Genomic DNA, 25,651 nt, shown 5'->3' with positions numbered 1-25,651 from the left:
GGGTGCAGGCCGAAAATGGTCACAGGGATGATGGGTTTAGTTTGCATGAACTAAGCTTAATCCTTCCTCTTGTATCCCATTTACTGGTATCAAGGCACTGCAACATATAGTTTGCCAGTTGGATGTGTGGTTGGGGGAGAGGAGGCAGGGGAGGGATGGGGGTTTGATGGGGGATGCAGGCGAGCAGGGAAATCAAGGTATAAATAACAGATTCCAAATCCACCATCTCTGCCACCTAGAAGAACAAGGGCAATGGACACATGAGAAAGTCATCATCTGCAATATCTCACCAACTCCCACCCAACCCCCAAGTCACACATCACCCTGACTTCGAAATACATTTTAATTAACTCATTGCCGCTATGTCAAATTCCTGGAACTTCCTCCCCAACTGCACTGTGGGTGTACCTACACCACAGGAACTGCAGTGGTTCAAGAAGGCCACTCACCACCGCCTTCTCGAGGGCAATTAGGGATGGGCAATAAATGTTGGCCCTGCCAGTGAAGTCCATATCCCATAAAAAGTACAATTCAGCCTGTCCTCTCTCTATTAAAACCCAATTTGAATCACTTGGAAGTCTGCTAGAGTTCGCCACAAGCAACTGTGGGTACTGCTGATATTTTTATTCATTAGTTATCTCTTGGGTGGAAGGATCCTAACTGTTGTAAACTTTAATAGCCATCAAAATGAAAAGAAGAGGAAGCTGCATCCATTTATTCTGCGCTCCTCATCATTATTTCCCCAGCGTCCACCATGCATCACTCTACGTCTATAATTGCACCTATGTTTTGCTGACCATTTGTCAGTGCCACAACAACCTGCTTCATGTATAGAAATCTCAAAACTGGAGAAGAAACACACAGAGCAGGATAAACTGAATGATCAATTCAGTTCATTTTCCACTCCAGTCCTGGCACTATTTGCAGTCCAGTGGTGAGGCTCGAGTCTAATCCATTGTAAGCTTTCATCCCTCGAGTTATCCAGCTCGCCTCCCTCAAGAACACCTATGTTAGCAAGGAGCATTCTTTCATTTGTTAATATATGGGCCTGCTTCTCAATCAGTCTGACAGTCCAGCAATCACTGGCAATCGATAAGAATTGTCAAGCAGCTTTCCACAGAGAGACACTGCAGCTCATGCAGGAATTAACAATGAAATATTATTGACTTCCTTTCTGCATCTGTAAAGCATCTGATTTCTCTTTTAATCCCATTCAAGGCTCAGATGCAGGGATTTTCCAATCCTCTCCAAGATTTATAACTTTTGCTTTAAATGTTTGGATAAATTTAGTTTTAAGTTAAAGTTTATTTATTAGTATCACAAGTAGGCTTACATTAACACTGCAATGAAGTTACTGTGAAAATCCCCTAGTCGCCACACTCCAGCGGCTGTTCGGGTACACTGAAGGAGAATTTAGCAAGGTCAATGCACCTAACCAGCATGTCTTTTGGACTGTGGGAGGAAACCAGAGCACCCGAAGGAAACCCACGGAGACACGGGATGAACATGCAGACTCAACAGTCACCCTAGGCCGGAGTCGAACCTGGGTCCCTGGCTCTGTGAGGCAGCAGTGCTAACTACAATGCCACTGTTATTGTTATGTGATTAGCCATTCTGCTGCCCTTTTCTATGCTGCTTTCCCAAGGTGAATTGCACCCTATCTTGATCCATGTGGAAATGTATTCTCCTCATGAGTACCAATTTATGACGACATATTAGTTTTATTCCCTCCCTCCTGTAGGCTCTAAAGTCTCACTCATTTAGTTCTTACAGGTATTGGTAATTTTTCCAGTACCTTGCCAAGTTACACACTATATGCGCGAGCCAAAACATTGGCTGTCAGTATGCTATTCAAGTGTGGAGAGCTTTGTACCTTTTAGGCAAGCTTGGCTTGAATCTCTTTTGCCTCTCTTCTGTAGCTTGGGGTCACTGGGGTTAGCAGTATTGCTGTCTCTACCATCTCATAAATAAGAAACTACAATAGATTTGCTACATAAATCATGAGTTTCTATTTTTTTCAAACATAAACCAATATAGAAAGAAAAAACCTAAGGCGCTGGATACTTGAATTCTGAAGTCAAAACATCTCCTGTTAAATATTAATGGTATAAGAGCTGTTGACCTCATTTGGTTGTTAGGAAAAATACTGAAACAATATGTAAATCTACACCAGACTCAAGAAATCAAAATGCTTTACAAGGAATAACTAACAAATCCCTGCATTCAGCGCTGTGGTGGAGATTATACTGAACTGGAAAAACAGGAGAGCTGGGCAGCCTGCTAAATGCAAATTCAGCTTTTTGCATAATAGCATCTCCTGCAGATAGAATAATTTACAGTCGAATAAAATATTAAGTGTTTGCACTTTACAAAATAATCTTGGAATTATGTATACAACAAGCCTTATAGATCTTTCATCATTCTTCCCTCTCTGAAATGTAAACAATCCAGAGAGGGTGAATAAAGCTTGTCTGAAGATTTACAACCCTTGCAGCCCTAATCACAGCTGCAGTAAAGCAGCACTGACCACAGGTTCCTGGAAGCAGCAATGTCCAAGAGACCACTCTGGCCTGGATTTTCTGGCCCCCTCGCGGGGGGGGAGTTTTCCTGCAGTGGATGCGACGTGCCATTAGCTGAGGATGGGACCAGAAGATCCCGCTGGCTGGAGGGGCTGGAAAATCCTGCCCAATTGTTTTTGTCCTTATGTCTTAACTGAGACTGGACGGCACACTATTGCTATATATCCCGTGGAGAGGCACAGGGCACAATCTTACCGGCCGTTCACGTCCCGCTGCCGCTACAACTGAGAACGGAGAATTTGGTGCTTAGCCAAATCTCCATTCACTGCAATGGGACCAGAAAATCCCACCGGTGTGAACGGCCAGAAATTTCCACCCATAGGACCCGATTTTACCATTTTGATTTCAAGTGCTCAATCTGGGCGCAATTCAGATCTGACTTGGAAAACTGTTTGTTCTCGGGCGCCCCCATACGCACTTAGCCTGGAAAAAAAATTGCGTGTCTGAATCGCACTGTGGGCGGGGCTTATCGTGCCCGAAACGCATCAGCTCCGATCGGAGCTTTGAACTGCGCATGCACAGTACGAAAAAAATTTGAAAAAACGCGCCCCTGTCACATCGCCCCCGGACTGCAAAAAGCAGATAAGGCAGCCCAGGAGCGAAAAGCGGGAGCGATGACCCCCACAAAAAACAGATAAAACGGCCCCGGAGCGATGGCCCCCACAGATATCGCCCCATTCCCACAACATAACTGTCCCCCTTCTCCACCACCCCCCCCCCCCCCCACTACCCAGACCGATCGTGACCCCCTGCCCCTGCCCCTGCCCCCCCTTCACCCCCCACCAGAGATCCATCTGACCTCCCTCCTCGTCCTCCACCCCCACCACAGATACATCTGACCCACCTCCCCCTCCCCCCCCACCAGAGAATGAACTGCGCGCCCCCACCCCCCCATCCCCATCACCAATCTGAGTTAGAGAGCCGTTGGAAGCTCTGCACCTACCTCCTCAGAAGCTGGAGCACCCGAAACAGACCTCTGCTGAGATGACGCGGGTGCGGATTGTGCTAATTGCCTCATTTACCAAGTCTTTACCAAGTTTTTGCACCCGAAAACGGGCGCGATGCAATGGTAAAATTGGGCCCATAGAGTCATGCAGCACAGAGGAGACCTTCAGCCCATCGAGTCTACACCAACAAAACTACAGTAAATTTACACTAATCCCACTTTCCAGTGCTTTCCCCATTGCCTTGAATGTTATGACATTTCAAGTGCTCATCCATTTACTTTTTAACGGTTGTGAGGTTTCCCGCCCCTACTACCCTCCCAGGCATAACCCTCATGCATTCCAGACTCCTATCACCCTCTGGGTGAAGAAAGGTTTTCCTCAAATACCCTCTAAATCTCCTGCCCCTCACCTCAAAGTTATGTCTCCCTATTATTGACCTTTTCAACCGAGGGGAACAGCTGCTTCCTATCCACCCTATCCATACTCATAATCTTATGCACCTTAATGTACAAGTCTCTCGCTCCTTTACAGATTGATGGTAAGGTGTTAAACATGGTGTGTGTGCGGGCATTTGTGACTGTGTAAGGGTAACCCACGGTTGAGGTGCTGGGCTGGTTGCATAGAGCTGGCGGAGTGAGGATCGCCATGCATAGCAGTCTGTATCCTGACTCCATCCTTTCCACTGTAATGTGAGATTTCACTGCTCTGCAATAACGACTAACAAAGAGAAAGAAAACGTCAGCAAAGGAAATCAACAAACCTAAACTATAACCTGCGTCATTCTCAAAGTACATGTCACAACAAGGCAAGAATGTATGTGGAATGTTTCCATCGCCGGTAACTACCATATTGTCTTACTGACGCTGCCTGCAATGCAGTTTCACCATATCAGCCATTGTCCATTTTGAACTCTCCACACTGCAACTGCTGAAACTGCCATCACAGTGAACTTTGGGAAAAGCCTTACCTTTTCCATAGGGTTTAGAAGAGAAATAGCAAGATCATGAGCGAGGCTCGGAAATTGCATCTCTCGCCATAAATGCATTCGCAAGAGATGACGTGTCTGACATCTCCAGGAGCTGAAGTTAGCTGATCAAACATGGACTCTTGTTTTTTGAAGCTGGAATCTTCCTGCTTTGTGCAGCATGCTGTGTCATTAGGCACACCAGATATGTCTCATGCAGCCGCCATGTCATTGCATTAGCCCAGGAGTGAATGCAATACGTCATGAGGAAATTACTGAATTTTACAGCACTGAGGGAGAGACATGCAGCTCAGCTCCCTGAAAGACAGTGACCCGGAATTTGCGGGGTTTGTGTTTGATTGTGAACTGCTCAGCATTTGCTGTCATTACCCTTCTGAATCTAATTGCAACTTCAGGAATGAACACATATGAAGCTGTAGTTTCAGGTGTCATTTGGCGCTCTGTGACAGACTGCACTCTGTCCTCCCATCTCTCCCCACCACCCTCACTCCCTGTCCAGAGCCAGCAAATAGCAAGATCAGTGGATTTGATGAGAACTTGCTTTTTTGCCACTTTGGTATTGCTAGTAGAAACAACCAAGAAAGTGAATCCTTGTTCACTGAGCTGTAACTGGTCTTTTATCGGTAAGCTGTGTAACAAGTACTGTGAACAACTGAGCTGACCCTGAAGAAATAATTTAATACTTGTTGAACGTTGTTAAATGTCTCCATTATGATCAATTACTAGGCTTTTTTCAACCTAGATTTTAAAATAATCTTATTAAAGCTTCACCATGATATTTCAGCTTCTAGAATCATAGAATCCTACAGTGCAGGAGGAGGCCATTCGGCCCATCATGTCTGCACCGACCACAATCCCACCCAGGCCCTATCCCCATCATCCCCATGTATTTACACTAGCTAATCCCCCTGACACTAAGGGGTAATTTAGCATGGCCAATCCACCTAACCCGCACATCTTTGGGCTGTGGGAGCAAACCGGAGCACCCGGAAGAAACCCACACAGGCACGAGGAAAATGTGCAGACTCTGCACAGACAGTGACCCAAGCCCGGGTCCCTGGAGCTGTGAGGCAGCAGTGCTAGCCACTGTGCCAGCTTGCCGCCCCTATCTCAACCCCACGTGTATATTGCAATTTAAATGATTTCCTGGTTTGTTGTCTATGAGAATTCTTTAATGTGATTGGCAGCTTAGATAGCTACATGACTTCACTGCAGCTTAATGCTGGGGATCCATATTTAAACTACACTGCAATCAGTTGCACAGTGGCAGAGTTAAAGTTGTCACTGCAGATCGTTAGATCTCTCAGCAAAGTTTTCTTTGAGGTCAGTGGCGAGTGCTCTTACCTCATCGCTGACTTTAAAATCCGGGTTTTGAGACATTCGGTGCTATTCCTTGTTGGCATTTTCATAGCATCCAGCAGTGACACTTGCACATCACAGTTAAGCGGTCGTGGGTTCAAACCCCTCACCAGGACATGAACTGAAGAAATAATTTAATATTTGTTGAATGTTAGAAATGCAAAGCACTAATAGTAAAAACTTTTAAAATAAATTGATGGAAAGGAGAATAAAAATTAGGATATACACGTGGGGTTGAGATAGAAGCTGAAATATCATGATGAAACTTTAATAAGATTATTTAAAAATCTAGGATCAAAAAACCTAGTAATTAATAATAATGATTAATTTAGTTTATTTATGAGTCTTGTAAGTAGGCTTATGTTAACACTGCAATGAGGTTACTGTGAAAATACCCTAGTTGCCACACTCCGGTGCTGTTCGGGTAACTGAGGGAGAAGTTAGCATGGCCAATGCACCCAACTAGCACATCTTTCAGACTGTGGGAGGAAACCGGAGCACCCGAAGGAAACCCACGCAGACATGGGGAGAAGGTGCAGACTCTGCACAGACAGTGACCCAAGCTGGGAATCAAACCTGGGTCGCTGGCGGTGTGAGGCAGCAGTGCTAACCACTGTGTATCCGCCGTGCCAATGGAGACATTTAACAACATTCAACAAATATTAAGTTATTTCTTCAGGGTCAGACCATGTCCTGGAGTGGGGTTTGAACCCACAACCACTTAACTGTGATGTGGAAGTGTCAGTGCAGCAATGAGGGAGTGCTGCTTTCTCTAATATGAGCCATTGAGACAAGGTTCAGTTTGCCTGTCCAGATGGTTGTAAAAGATCTTGTGGTATAAATAACACAGTGGTGTTTTTCCAGGTGTCAGTGTTAGGATGATGGCTCTTTTTTATATATACATATATAAATTAATGACCTAGACTTGGGTATACAGAACATCATTGAAAAGTGTGCAGATGACACAAAACTGGAAAGCATAATAAACAAGAGGGGGATAGGATAGACTTCACGGTGGCATGGGCAGACTGGTGAAATGTATGGACGCATGGCAGATGAGGTTTAATACCGAGAAGTTTTGTAGTGATGCATTTTAGTAGGAAAATGAGGGAAGGCAATGTGAAATAAGTTATACAATTTTAACAGCAGTGTCGCTTGGGGATGTATCTACACAAATCTTTCACAGGACAAATTGAGAAGGCTGTTAAAGCAAAGAGTTTATTCGTAACTTTTATAAAATGTTGCTTCGGCCTCAGCTGGAGTATTTGTGTTCAATTCTGAACAACACACTTTAGGAAGGATGTTGGGGCTTAAAGAGGGTGCCGGAGGGAGTTTCTAGAATTGTAAGGTTTAATGATGCAAAGGCAATGAAGAAGCTGTTTCTGAGATCAGTGTTTAAGAGATTTGATAGAAGCGTCCAAAATCATGAGTGGTTTTGATGGAGTAAATAAGGAGAAACTACTTCTAGTGACAGAGGAGGCAGCATCCTCCGGTTCGGCAAAAAGAGGTGACATGAAAGATTTTTAAGCAGTGGTTATTGTCATCGGGAATGTGTTGCCTGACTTTTGACTTTGCCAGTGGTTTGAAGCAGGGAATATCAGCTGAATATCTCTCCTGATTCCATTAAACTCAATGGAAATAAAAATTGAAAGTGATAAATACTGGACAGCTGATCCAAAATCTTCCATCTTAAGTTATTGTTCGAATTCAAAATTACCCCTGCACTCTCAAACAAATTCACTGGACATTCATCTCTTTTGGTGTTTGTGTAATCTTGCTGTGTGCAAATTCACCACTGTATTTGCTTGTATTAGTAACAATGACTGGACATCAGAAGCATTTAATTAGCATTCAAGCAATATATCCTTGAAAATTTAGATATTGTGTGTAGCCCATTGTTTTCACTGTGTGTGCCCCTTTGCCCATTTTATACAGCTGTGGAGAAAGCAAGGGGTGAGATATTCTTCGCACCCCCCCCCCCGCTCCCATCATAGCGTGTTTCATAGTGACAGAAACATCCCACCACTCTCAATGAGATTTCTCTTCTGTGCACCCCTCCACGGCCGCCAGGAGACCTGCAAAGATCCCGTCGGTGAGAACGGTCGGAATATTCTGGCCATTATTTATCAAAGAGCAGGACCTGTGCTGCTGCACACCATGAGACCTGGGGATAGCGCTTGGGTGGGATTGTGGTCGGTGTAGATTTGATGGGCTGAATGGCTTCCTTCTGCACAATAGGATTCTATGACCTAGCAGGAACATTGGTAAGGCCACACTTGGAATACTGTGTACAGTTCTGGTCACCCTATTATAGAAAGGATATTATTAAACTAGAAAGAGTGCAGAAAAGATTTACTAGGATGCTACCGGGACTTGATGGTTTGAGTTATAAGGAGAGGCTGGATAGACTGGGACTTTTTTCTCTGGAGCGTAGGAGGCTGAGGGGTGACCGTATAGAGGTCCATAAATAATGAGGGGCATAGATCAGCTAGATAGTCAATATCTTTTCCCAAAGGTAGGGGAGTCTAAAACTAGAGGGCATAGGTTTAAGGTGAGAGGGGAGAGATACAAAAGTGTCCAGAGGGGCAATTGTTTCACACAGAGGGTTGTGAGTGCCTGGAACAAGCTGCCAGAGGTTGTAGTAGAGGCGGGTACAATTTTGTCTTTTAAAAAGCATTTAGATAGTTACATGGATAAGATGGGTATAGAGGGATATGGGCCAAATGCGGGCAATTGGGATTAGGTTATGGGTTTAAAAAAAGGGCGGCATGGACAAGTTGGGCTGAAGGTGGCTGTTTCCATGCTGTAAACCTCTGTGACTCTATGACTCCAAGGACAATGGGGTGTCTTAAGAACATGAAAGGCACTATATAAATGCAAAGAGCATGATCTAACTGGCCTGCCGCATCAGTCAATCAGCATGGCGAACTGGGGGATAGCATGAGCAACCAAAAATCTGATTTGGCCCCTTTTTACTGGCCAGAATTAACATTAAATTGACTGCATTAACATGTGCTGAGTGGGATTGGCATAGTTTCCACCGTCCCGGATGCTTCCACCCTCGCTGGCGAGATGTCACGCCGGCAAGAATCACTACAGCTCTGCAGTAGCATAGACCAGGTGCCCCATGGTCACACCGGGGAGATCGGAACCCATTGAAGCCCCTGGGTGGTCTGGGGCATAGCTGGGCAGTGCCCACCTAACACCCTGGCAGTGCTTGAATGAGCACCATTAATATGCCATGGGGGTGGGGCCAAGTGGCGGTGGGGCCTATGTGACGGTGGGCCTGAGTGAGAGAGAAGCCTGAGTAGGGTAGGGCTATAAAAGGGGGGAGGTGGGCCATGTATAGGGGGGGCGCATATGAAGGGAGAGGCCAATGAAAGGCAGGAGATCCTCATCACTGTTAAATTCCATGCCAGCCCTATGGAGACTGCTGATTGTGTGAAGGGATTTGTGGTTTCATCACTTGTATTTTTTGGGTGTTGGACCCTACCTGAAAAGGAAACAAAATTTTCAGATTTATAGGAAAAATAAAACGGAAACTTCAGGTTTCTGGGGAAACGCAACTGGTTGAAACTATATAAAAACACAAAGCTCTCCAAGCTTAGTTGACCTAGTGGTGTACGCAGGCAGGCTGAAGAAGATGGAGGGAGGCTGGATCTAGGTGCTGAAGATAGGCAAATACACAGTTGCCGCAGCCACCAAGACCGTCGTAAGCGGAGGTGAGGAGGTTCGACAGATGTTTCCCATTCTGGTGAAGACTGGGCCCGCGGGACTCGGGTTGGCTGTGTGCTGCTGTTGGCTGGGGAGACTAAATGCTGGTAGAAGAGGAGCTGGAATTGGAAAACATGAGAAAACAGAGCTTTGAAAGATTGTGGGGTCGAGATTGACGCCATTGAGTGACGGGATCCCTTTTTGTTGTATCAGCTGGTTTAATTTTAATTTATAGTGCGTACGGAATGCAATTTGCCTGTTAATTCCTGTTCAATTTAATTTAACAGTGATGAGGATCTTCCTGAGGACTTATGCAGGATAGATCACAAATGTGCGACTAATGACATGAAATGCATTAAAATCTCAGCTTTTGAAAAAAGTGATGTCCTTTAGTTGGAGGGTATCTACAATTTCTAAACCCGGTTTAATGAAAACTAAACCTATTCATAATGTCAGTGACAATGATAGCATAGTCACCTTTCTGTTGCAATAAGTTATCCTGTGCAATTGGTTAAAATGTCATTCTTATTAGCAGCAACTTGTCCAGTTGATGGTGGCTTGAAAATGAAACGAATCTGATTTATTACAGGTTTCCTTTTCGTCAGCAGCTAATGGTTGACAGAAAGTGGTTGTCTTTATCTTTTCCTTTTTCTCTCACTTTGTCACTTTAACCTTTCCTCATTCCTCCTTTCCCATTTATCTTTCAATATCTCTGTGTGTCTTTAGTTCTGTCTCACTAGTGTCCTTCCCTGTCTTCACTTAATCCTCATTCATCTGCTCAGTTCTGTGAATGTGGAGGCAATCTGTCCTTTCCTTGCACTTAATCCAACCATCAGAATGGGAGAATGAGAGGTGATCTGATTGAGGAGCTTAAAATAGTAAATGGATTTTATAGGCTAGTTACAAATAAATTATTTCCTCTGGTGGACAGGTCAAGAACATGGGGACATAATCTTAAAATTCGAGCTAGGTGATTGAGAGGGAAATAGAGCTGGATTTCTTCACAAAGAGCAGTAGGTATCTGAAACTCTGGGCCCAATTTTACCATTTTGATTCTAAGTGCTGAACCTGGGAGTGTTTCAGATCCGATTTTTAGACCTTAGTTCTCAGGCACCCCGATACGCACTCTGCCTGAAAAAATAGCAGTAATTTTGGATCGTGCTGCCCAAGCCTGTGGGCGGGGCTTAACGCGCCTGAAACGTTGCAGCTCCGATCGGAGCCTTCAATGGTGCATGCGCAGTAAACAAGTAGAAAAACTATTGGACTTCATTACAGACTAAACATAAATGGAAATAAGTGGGTTTCCTCCGGGTGCTCCGGTTTCCTCCCACAGTCCAAAGATGTGCGGGTTAGGTTGATTGGCCATGCTAAAAGTTGCCCCTTAGTGTCCTGGGATGCATAGATTAGAGGGATTAGCGAGTAAAATATGTAGGGATATGGGGGTAGGGCCTGGGTGGGATTGTGGTCGGTGCAGACTCGATGGGCCGAATGGCCTCTTTCTGTACTGTAGGGTTTCTATGATTTCTATGAAGATAATGACAAATGTAGACAAATGTGTAGAAATGCTACACATCGCTCCCGGGCCGGATAAAGCCTTCCCCCTGGCCCCCACAGACATTGCCCCACCCCCACAACATTACTGTCCCCTTATTCCACCCCCCCCCCCCCGCTACCCAGACTGATCGTGGCCCCCTGCCCCCCCACAGATTGCACGCATAGTGGCAGCGGACCCTCCCTTCCTCCCCACCGACCGCACACAGAGTGGCAGTGGACACCACCCCACTCCCCCGCCCCACCAGAGAGCGGTCTGACCCCAGCACTTGAATTAATGCAATCACAGATGATCTCTGTTGCTGCTGAAGTTTATTTCTATCTAAATATATCAAAAGTTTGTCAAGGGAATGAATGTTTTAATTATTTTATTATTTGCACCATGGGCCCATTTGATTTCAATCTACTTGGAAATGTCCTCATTCCGCAAACAGTTGTTACAAGTCTTTTATGGCGACGTTTATTTTTCTTAATCGTTGTTCAATATGTTAACAAATGCTTCATAACATTCATGGTCGTAATTCACAGGCAAAGCATATTAAACTCCCTATCAGGAGTCTCTGTTGGGTTTATCAATGTGCAGGTCTCCTGCGATTTGAAGTTAACTTTGCGTTGCTATGCCAACGAGATCATCAATTATGTTCATGTAAAGCAGGTCCCTCCAGATGCTACCTGACCTGCTGAGTATTTCCAGCTTTTTCTGAGTTTTGTTTTTGTGTGAAAATCGTACTTATCTAAAAAGCAGTCACACACAGTTTAAAAAAAACCCTCTCCTTCTTTGTCACTTACATTACTTTTACTCTAGTCTATCATTGGATATTTAAACCAACTATTAATTTATTCATAGCATTTCTACACATTTGTCTACATTTCTCATTATCTTATTTCCATTTATGTTTAGTTTGTAATGAACTCCAATTGAAGACACAGTCCTTTTCATATTCTTTAAATATAACTAAAAACAGATTCAGCATTTTCCCCATTCCCTGCATCATCCTTGCATTTTAGTGTACAAATGGATCTTTGAATAATATCAATATTTTGTTTCCTGGTGAATCCATCCTCCCCATTTTATAGTTAACAATATTTACAACCCAGACCTGACCTGGTCTAAGGCACATCTCTGTAAAACTCTTATACTGTACCCCTCAAATGCCAGTCTGTACCTGCAGCTGACCATTTGGGCGAATATGGGCGACAGGGTGGCACAGTGATTAGCACTGCTGCCTCACAGCACCAGGGACCCAGATTCAATTCCGGCCTTGGGTATCTGTCTGTATGGACTCGATGTGCTGAATGGCCTCTTAGCACTGTAGGGATTCTATGACTTTATGATTCCTTGGCTCTATCAGTGGCGGGCATTGTTGCAAGCGGGATGATGCCTGTTACTGCCGAGGGCGGAAAATCCCAGCCTACGGTCGGCATTTATATAAATATAATTCAAACCCGCCTCTATTTTCTTATTTTACTCGTAAACCCTGCTGTACTGCCTTCCTGTTTTTCTCCCTTATCTTTCCTACATTGAATTCTTACATAACCTGACCCCAATAAGTCAAATATCCCACTGTGTGTTTAAGAAGGGGGAGAGACAGCAACATTTATTTGCTTAAAAACTTCCTTTCTATCTTCAATGTTGGAAAGGAAATGGTTTTGGCATTTGTGTTGTGTAAGGCACAGTAATTTCCTCCAGAGTTCTAGGTTTGCAGATGTGAACTCACACTGGGGAAATCATTTTAAATGATCAAATTAATATTTATTCAATGGCATCCCACTGACTAAAAGAACAGCAAGTAAAGGCTACTCATTAAAAATAGCACACATCATGGAGAGTGTGGGCCATCTGCAGAAGTGGCTATAAATTTGCAACTGGATATTAGAGCAGAATCAGGGAAAAGTACAGACTGGTTAAAAAAACAAAAAATTCTTTCTCTCAAATGTAGCCCATCATGCTCCACTGGAAAGGGATTTTATCTTCCTGTGTCATAGAATTGTAGCACAGAAGGAGTTCATTCAGACTTTCATTCTGTGTTGACTCTGGAAAAGAGCAGTAATGCTTAATCCCACATTCCCGTGTATTGTTTGCAGCCCTAAGTTCCTCATCTGTCCAACTCCCTTTAAAAGTTACTTGCAGAATTACTTTCCAGGTAGCGCATTCCAAATCCCAACAACTCTGAGTGCAAAACGTATCTCCACATGTACCCCCTAGAGCGTTTGCCAATTATTGTTTAATCTATGGCTGCTAGATATTGATACACTTTCCATAAGAAATAATTGTCTCCATCGTTGTCAAAACCCCATATCACTTAGAAAACCTCCACTCGTCCCTCTTAACTTTCTCTATTCCAAGCAACTTTTTCAATCTCTCCTTATAACTGAAGTCCCTCATCTCTGGTAACATCCCCGTAAGGCTGTATCTGTGCTCTTTCTAAAGCCTTTACATTTCCTGAACTGTGGTGTAGCGCGTGCGCGCATGCGCACAATTTCTTTGTTTTTATTGCTTCATTTATAAATCTAAGTAACTAATATTCTTTTTAAACACCGTATCAACTTTCTCTGCCTTAAGGATTTATGTATATGGATACTGAAGTCCTGTTGCTTATCTACACTTTTCAAAATGGTGCCGTTGTACTATACTGTCTTTCCATGCAAATCCTTCCAAATTGCATCACGTCATACTTCTATATATTAAACAGCACCTGGCATGTTTCTGCCCAATTCCCTATTCTGTCTGTCACTCTGAACCCTCATCACTGACACATTACCAAGTTTTGTGTCACCTGCAAACTTCATAATGCTTCTCTCTATAAACTTGGCTTAAATTAATGGCAGCTGTTTCCTGAAGATACCAGAGTTGGTAACTGTACCACAATCCTGAAGAAACTGTAACCGTTGAAATGGTTGACAAATTGCTGCTAGCTAAGAAACCATGAATGGTTAAAATAATGTAGCTCCATTTGTACACTGGGGTTTATGCCATAAAGTGTCAATGGAAAGCTAAATATGCCATTGGGTGTGCTCCTGAGAACAGGTTATAGACCTCCTGATGGGGATGGACAGTCAGTGCAGCAATTTCTTACCAACCCATTGAAATAACTCAACTAAAATTCCAACAGCCCATAGGAGGAGTTAAATAAAACAATTTGGACAATGGAAATGAAGGTATTGGTGAGGCAGAGTCTCTCTGAAGAGTAGAGCCTAATCACTATGCCTAAATCTATCTGGAGCTTTGAGCATGGGAGTGATTTCCTACATGTTTTAAAGTAAGAACTCAGGAATCCCAGGGATAGAATCAGGAATTCTGACTGTCATTGAACATTATCTGCTGTGTGCTGGGAAAGATCTCATAGGCCTCTGCCTAACATTGGAAGTTTATCTCTGGTCAAGAGATTCAGGCCCCTGGCCTGCAGGAAGACATTTCTCCATGACCTAGGTGAGAGGGTAAGGATTATGAAATGTCAATAAAAACAATGACCAGCCTTTCTGTCTTTGTTCGTGCCACCACTAGCAATAACAACAGAAAATTGAATTTCTATCAAGTCTGTAATACAATAACACAATCCAAGATGCTTCAACAAAGCACAATGAAAGAAAAATTGAGCCACGTTAGGGATATTACGGTGGATGAGCTAAAAATCGGTTGGGGAGGTAACTTTAAAGGTGCATCTCAAAGAATGAAAGAGGGGTGGATAGATGGAGAGGTTTCAGGAGGGAATTCCAGAGGTTAGGATCTTGAACAAAAGGCATCAACAGCCATAGAAGGCAGATACAATATTAAACTCACAACTCCATACATTTCAGCCCTTCTAATCACATGACTACTACAGCCAGAAGGGCACCTCCTTCAACACATTCTTGGCATGCTCATACATTCAGCTAGGAGACCACAAGGATCATGACTGGTGTTACAGTCTTAGAGAACCAGCTTACTGTTTGATTTGATTTGATTTATTATTGTCACATGTATTAACATACAGTGAAAAGTATTGTTTCTTGCACATTATACAGACAAAACATACCGTTCATAGAGAAGGAAACGAGAGAGTGCAGAATGTAGTGTTACAGTCATAGCGAGGGTGTAGAGAAAGATCAACTTAATGCAAGGTAAGTCCATTCAAAAGTCTGACAGCAGCAGGGTAGAAGCTGTTTTTGAGTCGGTTGGTACGTGATCTCAGACTTTTGTATCTTTTTCCCGAAGGAAGAAGGTGGAAGAATGTCTGGGGTGCGTGGGGTCCTTAATTATGCTGGCTGCTTTGCCAAGGCAGCAGGAAGTGTAGACAGAGTCAATGGATGGGAGGCTAGTTTGTGTGATGGATTGGGCTATATTCACGACCTTTTGTAGCTCCTTGAGGTCTTGGGCAGAGCAAGATCCATACCAACCTGAAAGAATGCTTTCTGTGGTGCATCTATAAAAATTGGTGAGAGTCGTAGCTGACATGCCAAATTTCCTTAGTCTTCTGAGAAAGTAGTTTGTTCTGGAACAAAAGTGTTCAGGCTAACACAGCACTCGCTGTCAGTTTTGCGTAAGTATATCAATGGTAGAAGCGCATGTGAGACATATTCTAGTCAGTATGAGGCCTGTTTGGTCACCACCTGGAACTGGTGAAATATTGGCCTTGCTCTAGGAAGCTCATTCAACATAAATTGATCCAGCTTCTTATCCATTGACCATGAAAGTCAGGCACGCTGACAACATGCTCATTAGAAGGTAAAGACATCCCGTCACATCGTCTGAATAATCCCCAGAAACAAAAAACAGTTCCAACACAAACTTCATCACTGAACAGAATTTGGATGCATCTATGTACTCCCTCAAGCGCTGTGGGGTCAAAATGTACAATAGCTTCATAAAGTATACATGTACATGAGCACCTTTGAGAATTCAGTTTTTTAAAAAATTGATTTAATCTTTGCAGTTTTAGTAGCAATTATGTGTGGGTGTCTTTATTTACAACATAAACATTAAAAGCTTCAAGCTTTTATTTTGGCTGCACAAAACCACAATGTGTAAAACTCCTCCTGTTCCCTCAAGGTCTCCTTCTCTCTCCTGAAGGTGGTGCCTCTCGTAGGTAAACTTTTACCCCATGTGTGAGTTTATACAATGCATCTCAGCAACTTAGTCTGGGGATCTGTCAGAGTTGAACCTAATGCTGGGGTTGGGGACAGGACTTGGAAATTCAGCCATCTCTGGGATTTTCATTATGACCTGCACATTTTCCCGAAGGGCTTAGTAGATAATGATTAAGAATGTGGGATTTCCTGTGAGTTCTAATTGGGAAATTACACCGTGGGTGATCCACATTCCTGTGCCTAAGTTTCCTGCCAATCTCCGATCAAAGTGTAAAAGCCAGCACTAACAGTCAGGGCTGAGGGAAGGATGGATCACACACTATGGCCCAGATTTTCGCCATAACGGAGAGGTTCGTGGCCATGGTGAAAATCTCAGAAACGGCTGAAATTTCCAATTTCTACGTCCTGCCCCCAAACCCAGCATTTGCCATGTTGGCAGTGGTGGGACTGGAGTCGGTCCAGGGTTCGCACATGGGTGAGGTGCGGAGGCAGCTGGTCATTTAAATCACCAGCTGCCTCCAATGACTTCCAATTTTTGCAATCCCCAGCTGCGTGAATCCCAGAGTGCAGAGAGCAGAGCGGGTCAGAGGAGGTCTGGTTACTCTGTGCTTGCCTTGGAGAGCCAGCTTACTTCCTTACTTTAGAGGTGAGGTGCCCCTCTAAATTTATATTGAAGTTTTCATTTAGTGTCTCAGAAGTGCCAGGAACTTAACTGCCACTGTTCTCTTGGGACCCCGGAGGGGGAGCTGCTGGTCTTCCAGGGTAGTTATACATCGCCCCCACTGACTCTTGCACCTAGGGGCAAGGATGACATTAGTGCTCCAGAAGTGTGCTTCCTGCTTCATGCAAGGAAACATATAGGAGGGGCATGGTATCCTCTCACATTGAGGCAGTAGAAGCAAGTCAAAGTGAGCACCCAGAGGGAGGGCTGAAGCTCAGGAGGAAGAGGCAGCAGCATGAGCATCAGGGGAGGGGAGGGGGGATAGCCAGGTTCTTCCCTGTGGGAAGGGTGTACAGACCAAGGACATCACATCTCGACGTGACGGAAACCCAATGCCGGAGAATACTTGATTTGAGCTGTGATGTTATGACTAGCCTTTGTCACGTGGTACAGCAGGAGCCACAGTCCATCGACCTCACGTCCTGCCAGTGGCTGTGAAGGTAACACTGAACTTCTTCAGGTCCAGGTTCTTTCCAGGGCTCAGCGGGAGACCTGGTTGCTATTTCCCAGTCAGCAGCACACCGATGCATTAAGGAAGTGACTAATGCCCTGTTTGCTCATGTGGGCGAGTATAATAATTTCCTCACGGATCTGCGGTCCCAGACTCAAAAAGCCATGGAGCTATGGCCTTTGCCCAAATTGCAGGCTTTCCTCAGATGCAGAACACCATTGAGTGCACTCATGTTGCACTAAAAATCCCAACAGTATGTGGACACCTTTGTGAACTGTAAGTCCCATGTAGCAGCACTGACTCCTTCATACTGAAGAAGCTGCATCTCCCCAATCTACTTCATCCACCCACCCAGATCAGGGTTGGCTCCTTGGGGGCAAGCTACCCCCCCCCCGCCCCAAGAACTTGGCTAATGACCCCCCTTAGGCACCCTCAATCTGAGGCAGAGTAAAAATACAATAGCCGCCATGTTGTCACCAGTAGTAACATCAGGCAGACCATTGGCATTTTAAAGATCAAATTCCGATGCCTCGATCATTAGGTGCAGCTCTCTAATATGCTCTAATAATTGTTATATGCTGCATAACGATGTGTGGTTGAGAGTGCTCCAACTAGATGCTGATGAGGCAATGGGCAGCGCTGCAACCTCTGAGGAGGGAAAAGATGAGGAATTAGGAGGAGGAGGAGGAAACCCGTGTCCATTAAAGCCGTTCTGAAACAGATGAGGACAATGAATTTGCTCATGGCAGAGCACCCAGAACATCCCATGTAAGAGAGGGGGTCGTTGCCAGAGAGGTCCTTGTCCAGGATACATTTTCATAAATTTCCCAAAATTACAAATGCCATCTGACAGTGCCTGATGAGAAACCTCCACAGAAAGATCCCTGTGTCTTGATGCCACAGACTCTCAAGGGACTGCACTCATGAGGGAGGGAAGCAACATCAGTGAGTTAGATTCTGTCACATTCAAATTGCACCTACCCTCTATTATAAACATGGCCATCAGCATCTTTCAAACATGCTTGGTAATAAGTCTCTTTCATCTTGGTTCCCTCACGTGAATGCCATTGACCGTGAAAGAGGCACCCAAACTGCCAAATGGGCCATCACCAAACCATGCTCACAATGCAGATGACAAGAATGAAGCTATTACACTAATGTCAGAGTGTATATGGTTTATGTTGCATCTTTCACGCAGATAGGGCAATTTCGCACATAATTGTTAGACAACTGGTCCTGGTTAAGAACTTGGCACTGCTTGCAGCTGTCCTAGCTTATATATATATATATATATCTCTCTGCAAACTGCATATACCACATCCTGTGACACTGGAAAAGGCAATGCAGCCACTGTAGCGGTGACAGCACACAACCTATATTGACTGGACAATACAAGCTGCACTCCCACACCAAGGCCAAAGTGGAACATTGCAGAGTGGATGAATGTCTAGCATCCAGCACTCATACTTCAGCCACATTTGCAGACGAGGATCCGGTCATGCAATCGGAACATTAATCCTCCCTTAAAGAGATACTTAGATGGAAACTGAAAAATTCAAGGAGCATTTTAGCGGCTGAGGCTTTGACCTCTGGACTCTAATGTGATGCAACAGAGAAAGAAGTAGCTTTCCTGTGCCTCACCAATCAGACCACATCATTGTTCCTGGGGAAGCCACACTGATTGGGATGCAATTCAGAATGCTGCCCTCAATATTACTGGTAAGATGTGACCTCACATTTTTATCATTCGTTTTGAACTCTCTATTGTACACGCACACAGCCGAGTATGTACAAGTGAAAAGAAACATATTCAGCAAGTGCTCAAATATGCTATATACAATGTGAATACAGTAGCCACAGTCAATCCTTTAGTGCTGTAGGCAAGATGGTGCCCTGCACACGCCCACACTTCTTCCAAGTGCCCCTCCTAAGCGAGGTTGCTTACTTAATTGTCCAAAGGGCAATGAGGTGTGTGATGGCCCGCCTTGTCATGCAGGCATCCACTGGTGACCTCCTTCGGACTGCAGCTTCTACATCACTGCAGCTGTGGTCACTGGCACGAATGGAGCAGATGAGGCTGTGGTGGAGGGGCCAGGCAGGCGGTGGAGTACAAGAGTGCTGAGGAGCTCAAGGCACCGTCACCCTCAATTACCTCTACAGCTCGGCAAGGCAGCTGACAGGCTGCCCCCACTTTCCTGCCTGAGGCAGGACTTCTGAAAAAAATCATAAAATTCCTCCGCCCATCATGTTTAAAAATAAACAATGCATGGATGCTTTTCGCTTTGAATCTGACTTATACTGATGCCGGGAAAATGCATTTAAGGGAATGGAAAATACAGAGTAAAATTGCTTAAATATTACCTGAAAGCACTGGGAAACCTTTTTGTTTTCTTCCCTTAAATTCCGGGTGTAATTTTACACCTGTTTTGAATTAACGCAATTGCAGGAAATTTGTGAGGATGGCCCTTTGGCCTAGTGGTAGAGCCATTATATTGAGCCGAGGTGTATTCAGCACAGGGATAAATCATGGGTATAACCAAGCAAGAAGATTTCGATATAGTTTTTCAAAGTGGCGCCCAACTTTCCTAGACCTTTTATGATAGGTGTTTGCGTCACACTTCAGATGTGTGCTCGGATACATTCCCACAGGACAAAAAGATACAAAAGTCTGAGGCCACGTACCAACCGACTCAAGAACAGTTTCTTCCCTGCCATCAGACTTTTGAATGGATCTACCATATATTAATGGACCTACCATATATTACCTTATATTAAGTTGACCTTTCCCTACACCCTAGCTATGACTGTAACATTACATTCTGCACACTCTCCTTTCTTCTCTCCAATGTACTGTATGAACGATATGTTTGTGTCTGTATAGCGCGCAAGAAACAATACTTTTCACTGTATACCAATACATGTGACAATAATAAATCAAATCAATTTTTGCCTCCACTTGCTGCTTTTCCTGTTCAAAAGCCCCTCCCTCAAATAGGACACTGAAGTTAAGCATCGTGCCCACACCACAGAGTCTAGCTGAACCCCACATGGACCAAAACTAAGCTGAGACCTTTATGACTTTGCTCACTGAGTCACATGATTGTTCAAATGAATGCTCTGGATTTTACTGAGCGAGGCAAACACACAGAATCCTATTAACCAGGGCAAAAACAAGCATCGTGCACTACTGCCAAATACTGCCAAACCCTTGTTGTGGAGGCAATAATGAATGGTTGTATATTTTAAATGTGACAATTACAAGAGTACCTGGTTAGAATTTGTGTCACGTCAGGCACATATACGATATCAAATGCTTTTTAAAATCACAGCTTGCGTAGAAAGATTTTATTGCATATGAATCACTTCATTGTCTCTCAGCTCTGCTGTAAAGGTCAGATGAGACACTTCTAGTTTTACTGCAATTTATTTTTACTCTCATTGCTTCGCCCAATCATTTGAAGTAAATATATCGAATCATATTTATAATGGAGAAAGATCAATAAACAAAATATGTTTTCTCTGTTGCCACACATCATGTCTTATTTCCCCTCGCCCCACAGCATATGTCTTACATTGAAGAACAGAACTGATCAATGAGGCTTTATGGATATTGCTAACATCTAAATTACTGTCACTAATTTACTGCTAAGCTTTCAAGGGACTGATCATCTGTGCTTTGGAAGGTGATACTGACGAATGGAAAGTTGTTTCCAGTTCTGACACTCTGTGTTACTGTCAACCACTACCAGGCTTCAGATAGCATGAGTTAGATGCAGAGTAAAGCTTCCTCCACTACCCCTACCTCATGAGAGCAACTCCATCCATTATGCTTGTTTTAAATTTTCACCCTAGCCATCGATCTGTGTGAAATTGTCTATTTTGCCTGTCCTAATGGTAGATGATCACTCAAAAGAGATTGAGGTGATCAAGCAAATTTGTACAAGAGCCTCACAATCAGTAAGCAGAGAAAGGTTTGATCTCCTCTGCCTGGACCAGATTCAAACTGAGTCATTATAGCACTGAAGGAGGCCATTTGGTCCATATGGGGAGGCAGTAGTATTGCCACTGGACTAGTAATCCAGAGATCTGGGGACCAGGGTTCAAATCCCATCATGGCAGATGGCGAAATTTGAATTCCATTACAACTTTGGAATTAAAATTCTAATGATGACTATGAAACCATCAACGATTATCATAAAAACCCATCTGGTTCACTAATGTCCTTTAGGGAAAGAAATCTGCCGTCCTTACCTGGTCTGGCCTACATGTCCAGATCCACAGCAATGTGGTTGACTCTCAAATGCCCTATGAAATGGAGAGTGGTTAGGGACAGGCAATAAATGCTGGCCCAGCTAGCGACACACATATCCCGTAAATGAATTTTTAAAAAGTTCATGAGAGTCCTGGAGGGACAAAGAATGTCACCGTGATATTAGAGCCTGGAATCTGGAAATTAATAAACCATTGTGAAGATTTGGGTCCTAATAAACAAAGGCAGATGGACAACTACACAACTTCTTACTTCAACCTAAATGGTGGAATTTGTTGGTATGATGACACAGTGGTTAGTACTGCTGTCTCACAGCACCAGGGACCAGGATTTGATTCCTGGCTTGGGTCACTGTCTGTGCGGAGTCTGCACGTTCTCCCCGTGTCTGTGTGGGTTTCCCTCAGGTGCTGCGGTTTCCTCCCACAGTCCGAAAGACATGCTGGTTAGGTGCATTGGCCATGCTAAATTCTCCCTCAGTGTACCCGAACAGGCGCTGGAATGTGGCGACTAGGGGATTTTCACAGTAACTTCATTGCAATGTTAATGTAAGCCTACTTGTGACACTAATAAATAAACTATGCCCACAATGTGTGTGTGTGTGTGATATATTGCAGTAAATTTCAGCTGCTGCATTTAGATGGAATATTCCACGTAGAGAAAAATAAATTGGCCTAATTGGTCACATTGACCAAGAGAGTCAGAGCTGGGTGGAGGTACTTGGCTCAGGCTGACACACTCTTCAAGCCAAGGAAAAACTGAGAGCAAGATTGGTCCTTTTTAAGAGAACTTTACTTTGAATAGTCATCAGAGATTTATTTCTGAGTCTAATTCATTTCCATTACTATTCAAAATATTTTCGATGGGAAACTTATTTGTTTCTCAATACTTTTCAAAACGATGAATACACCGTTTTCTTGAAATGAGATAGAAATTTGCATCAGGCATTAGCACAAATGGGTGGCATCACACTGCACAACTGTTATACTCTACACCCACTTTTCAGTTCCATTGAATTCTTTACTACTGAATGTCGGCCATGGTGTTTAACAGGCAACCCACTGCAACATTGTCTGTTTAACACTTCCATCCTTGTCAAATTTCTACCTCCATTATCATAGAATCATAGAATCCCTACAGTGCAGAAGGAGGCCATTCGGCCAATCGAATCTGCACCGACAACAATTCCAGTCAGGCCCCATCCCCGTAACCCCACGCATTTAGCCTAGCTAGTTCCCCTGACACTAAGGGTCAATTTAGCATGGCCAATCCACCTAAGCTGCACATCTTGGACTGTGGGAGGAAACCGGAGCACCCGGAGGAAACCCATGCAGACACAGGGAGAATGTGCAAACTCCACATTATGTCTGGGTGAGGTACAACACAGAGCTTTCCCAAACAATGTCTTTAAAATACTGTTTCCCCTCTGCGCCAATGTGACCCTTCCATTTCCAACATCTTTTAGTCTGTTATGCTTTTCTCAGTGGGAATGGGGGATTGCCAAATCATTACACAGCGGTACTTTATATGCTGGCAACTGAGCTAAAGCTGGTCCAAAGCTGATTTATAATTGATGTAATGTTCTGGACCGATACCAAACCAGAACCTGGGAGACAGAGGAACAGTGTTTGTTCTGCTGCACCACATCGATCTCCTTTTCCTCTTTGATAAGTACAATTTGTTGCTGTATGTAATATAAAATTTAATCCTTCACCAATTTCCTCTCCACATCTCCCTCCTGAAGTTAACTATCTGCCAATTTTACAGATGTCAAAGCCCTCGCCTTACAGTTTATTACCCAAATTACATTATTCAGAGTGATTGTTTAGGTGTGAGCCTTGGAGGGACGACATTGGGCAGCTATTGGACTGGAGGGCCATTGCTGCCAAGTCCACTAATGTTACTCGGTGTTGACTGGCACATGTACAATTTCAGAAGGGAATGGTGGACAGCAATCAGGCCAGGGTTGATTTTTCTTTTAATCCAGTATGGTCCTGTCCTTTGCCTATGTTGAAGTCAACTAACTTACCATGGACCAAGGCTCAAGCCTCAAGCCTCGGGTATCTTCGATACAAAGGATTCAGTTGTGCCTTGGCTCAATTCAGTGACCCATCGAGGCAGCTCAGAAGATAGTTTTGAATGGGGTTTTAATTTGATCACCCATGTTTTCTCAGCAGAGTTCGGGAACTGCTTCTCTGACTGAACAGAGGCCTCCGGAAATAGGTCTAAGTTATCTGTGGCTTTGCTGATCATTTTCTCATTTATTTTGCAGGTTATAAAGAATACTCTTGATCCTGTCTGGAAACCTTTCAGCACACCACTAGTATCCTTGTGTAATGGAGATTTAGAAAAAACTGTAAAGGTAATTTGGATCATTAATGAATTATCCACTCTAAAAGCAGCCATGAATTCAAATTAAAATGGAAGATTCTTACTATGGGAGCTGTAGTGGCACCGAAGATAAAGATACATGAGGAGACTATATACACAGCAGTGTTTTGATTACATCTATAACATACCAATCATTACTACTTTCAAATGCCTCTATTCAGACTGCACGTCTACCTGTAGATCATTCCCATCCATCAATGTGCAGTACTTTCCAAACAATCTGTTCAAAGTCAAAATATCCACAAATGTATCTTGGGTTAACACTCGGGCAGAACAGACAGTAGCCTGTCTCGGACTAAAACATATATATTTCTTCCCGAGTGAAGCAAATGGCAGAGGTCACCACATCAAGACAAACTGATGGAGCTTTTGCCTGTACAGTTGGTTTCAGGTATTTTCTGGAAGCAATTTGTATTTTTAATACAAAACAAACTACAGCAGATGCTGGAAATCTGAAATAAAAACTGACGCCGAAGACCTCTGTCCTCGCTCGCGGCTAGGATTCTCCGGTGCCACTGGAACTGAATGGAGTTTTGGTTGGAATGCCAAATTCTCCGTTCTCACTTGCAGCGGGGCAGCCAGGGGCAAGATCGGAAAATCCCGCCCTCAGAAAATTTTAGAAATGTTCAGCAGGTCAGTCAGCATCTCCTGGAGAGAAACAGCCAACAGGCCCGATTTTCAAAATTCCAACTAGATTAGCCCAACGAATTTATATTTTAATGTTCTCTCTAAGATGTGTGTCCACATGGCCCCTTTAGATTACTGTGCATGCACACATGTACAAAAACATTAAAGGGCTGAGCTTTAGAATTATAGGGCGGAATCTTCCATCCTCCCCTCCACCTTGTGGCAGGCCCGGGGAACAATGTGGCGGGAGCTCAAAGATCAGTATCCCACCTGTGTAAAATGATGATGGCATCATCCACTCTCGGCCTCCAGGAGTCCCGGGTCGCAATACCCACCACCCCCTCACTAATGGTGTCCGATTGTCCACGCCTTCAGCGGGAAATCACAGCGGTCCAGAACAAGCCTGGACCAAAATGGCATGTACATTGCAGCACTTACCTGAAAAAATCTTGGTGCTTCAGTCTTACAGATAACCCAATGGATTGTATGGCGTGTGAATGACGCACTGCAGCTTGCCCAGAGGGGTTCTGGGCCAGTAGCCTCCAGACCGGTGTGCCCATGGAGATGTAAGGATAAAACTCAGAGAGGCATGTTTTTAGTAGTGCTTGCTGGCGCTCTCAATTCCTTTCCCCCAAGCCCCCACCTCCCCACACTGTCGCATCCCAGACAGCATGTAAGTTCTGTATGCGGGAAGGTGAAGGACCCACAGTGGCCTCTCCACCTGCAGAGCAGATGAACTGCAGTGGGACTGAGGCATCATCTTATCACCTTGCCACTAAAGCCCTGCGTTCAGCGAGGTGAGTGTGAGTAGTTATTTATTCATTTATTTATCAGTATCACAAATAGGCTTATATTAACACTGCAATGAAATTCCTGTGAGAATTCCCTAGTCGCCACACTCAGGCGCCTGTCCGGGTACACTGAGGGAGAATTTAGCATGGCCAGTGCACCTAACCAGCACGCCTTTTGGACCGTAGGAGGAAACCGGGGCA

At 44.1% G+C, this 25,651-nt stretch overlaps 1 protein-coding gene across 2 annotated transcripts in view; it reads left to right on the top strand.

Moving 5' to 3' along the window:
• Nucleotides 1–25,651, top strand: part of cpne2 (copine II) — a 242,180-nt gene that overhangs the window by 40,057 nt on the left and 176,472 nt on the right. For both annotated transcript variants that reach the window (XM_078211019.1, XM_078211020.1), the window contains exon 7: nucleotides 23,914–24,003. In XM_078211019.1, coding sequence (XP_078067145.1) covers nucleotides 23,914–24,003 — 90 coding nt within the window. The remainder of the gene's footprint in view (nucleotides 1–23,913; nucleotides 24,004–25,651) is intronic.

This window comes from Mustelus asterias, chromosome 4 (assembly GCF_964213995.1).
Source record: "Mustelus asterias chromosome 4, sMusAst1.hap1.1, whole genome shotgun sequence".
NCBI lineage: Eukaryota > Metazoa > Chordata > Chondrichthyes > Carcharhiniformes > Triakidae > Mustelus > Mustelus asterias.
The sequence above is the reverse complement of the archived record's forward strand: the minus strand, read 5'-3'. Positions and strand labels throughout refer to the sequence as shown.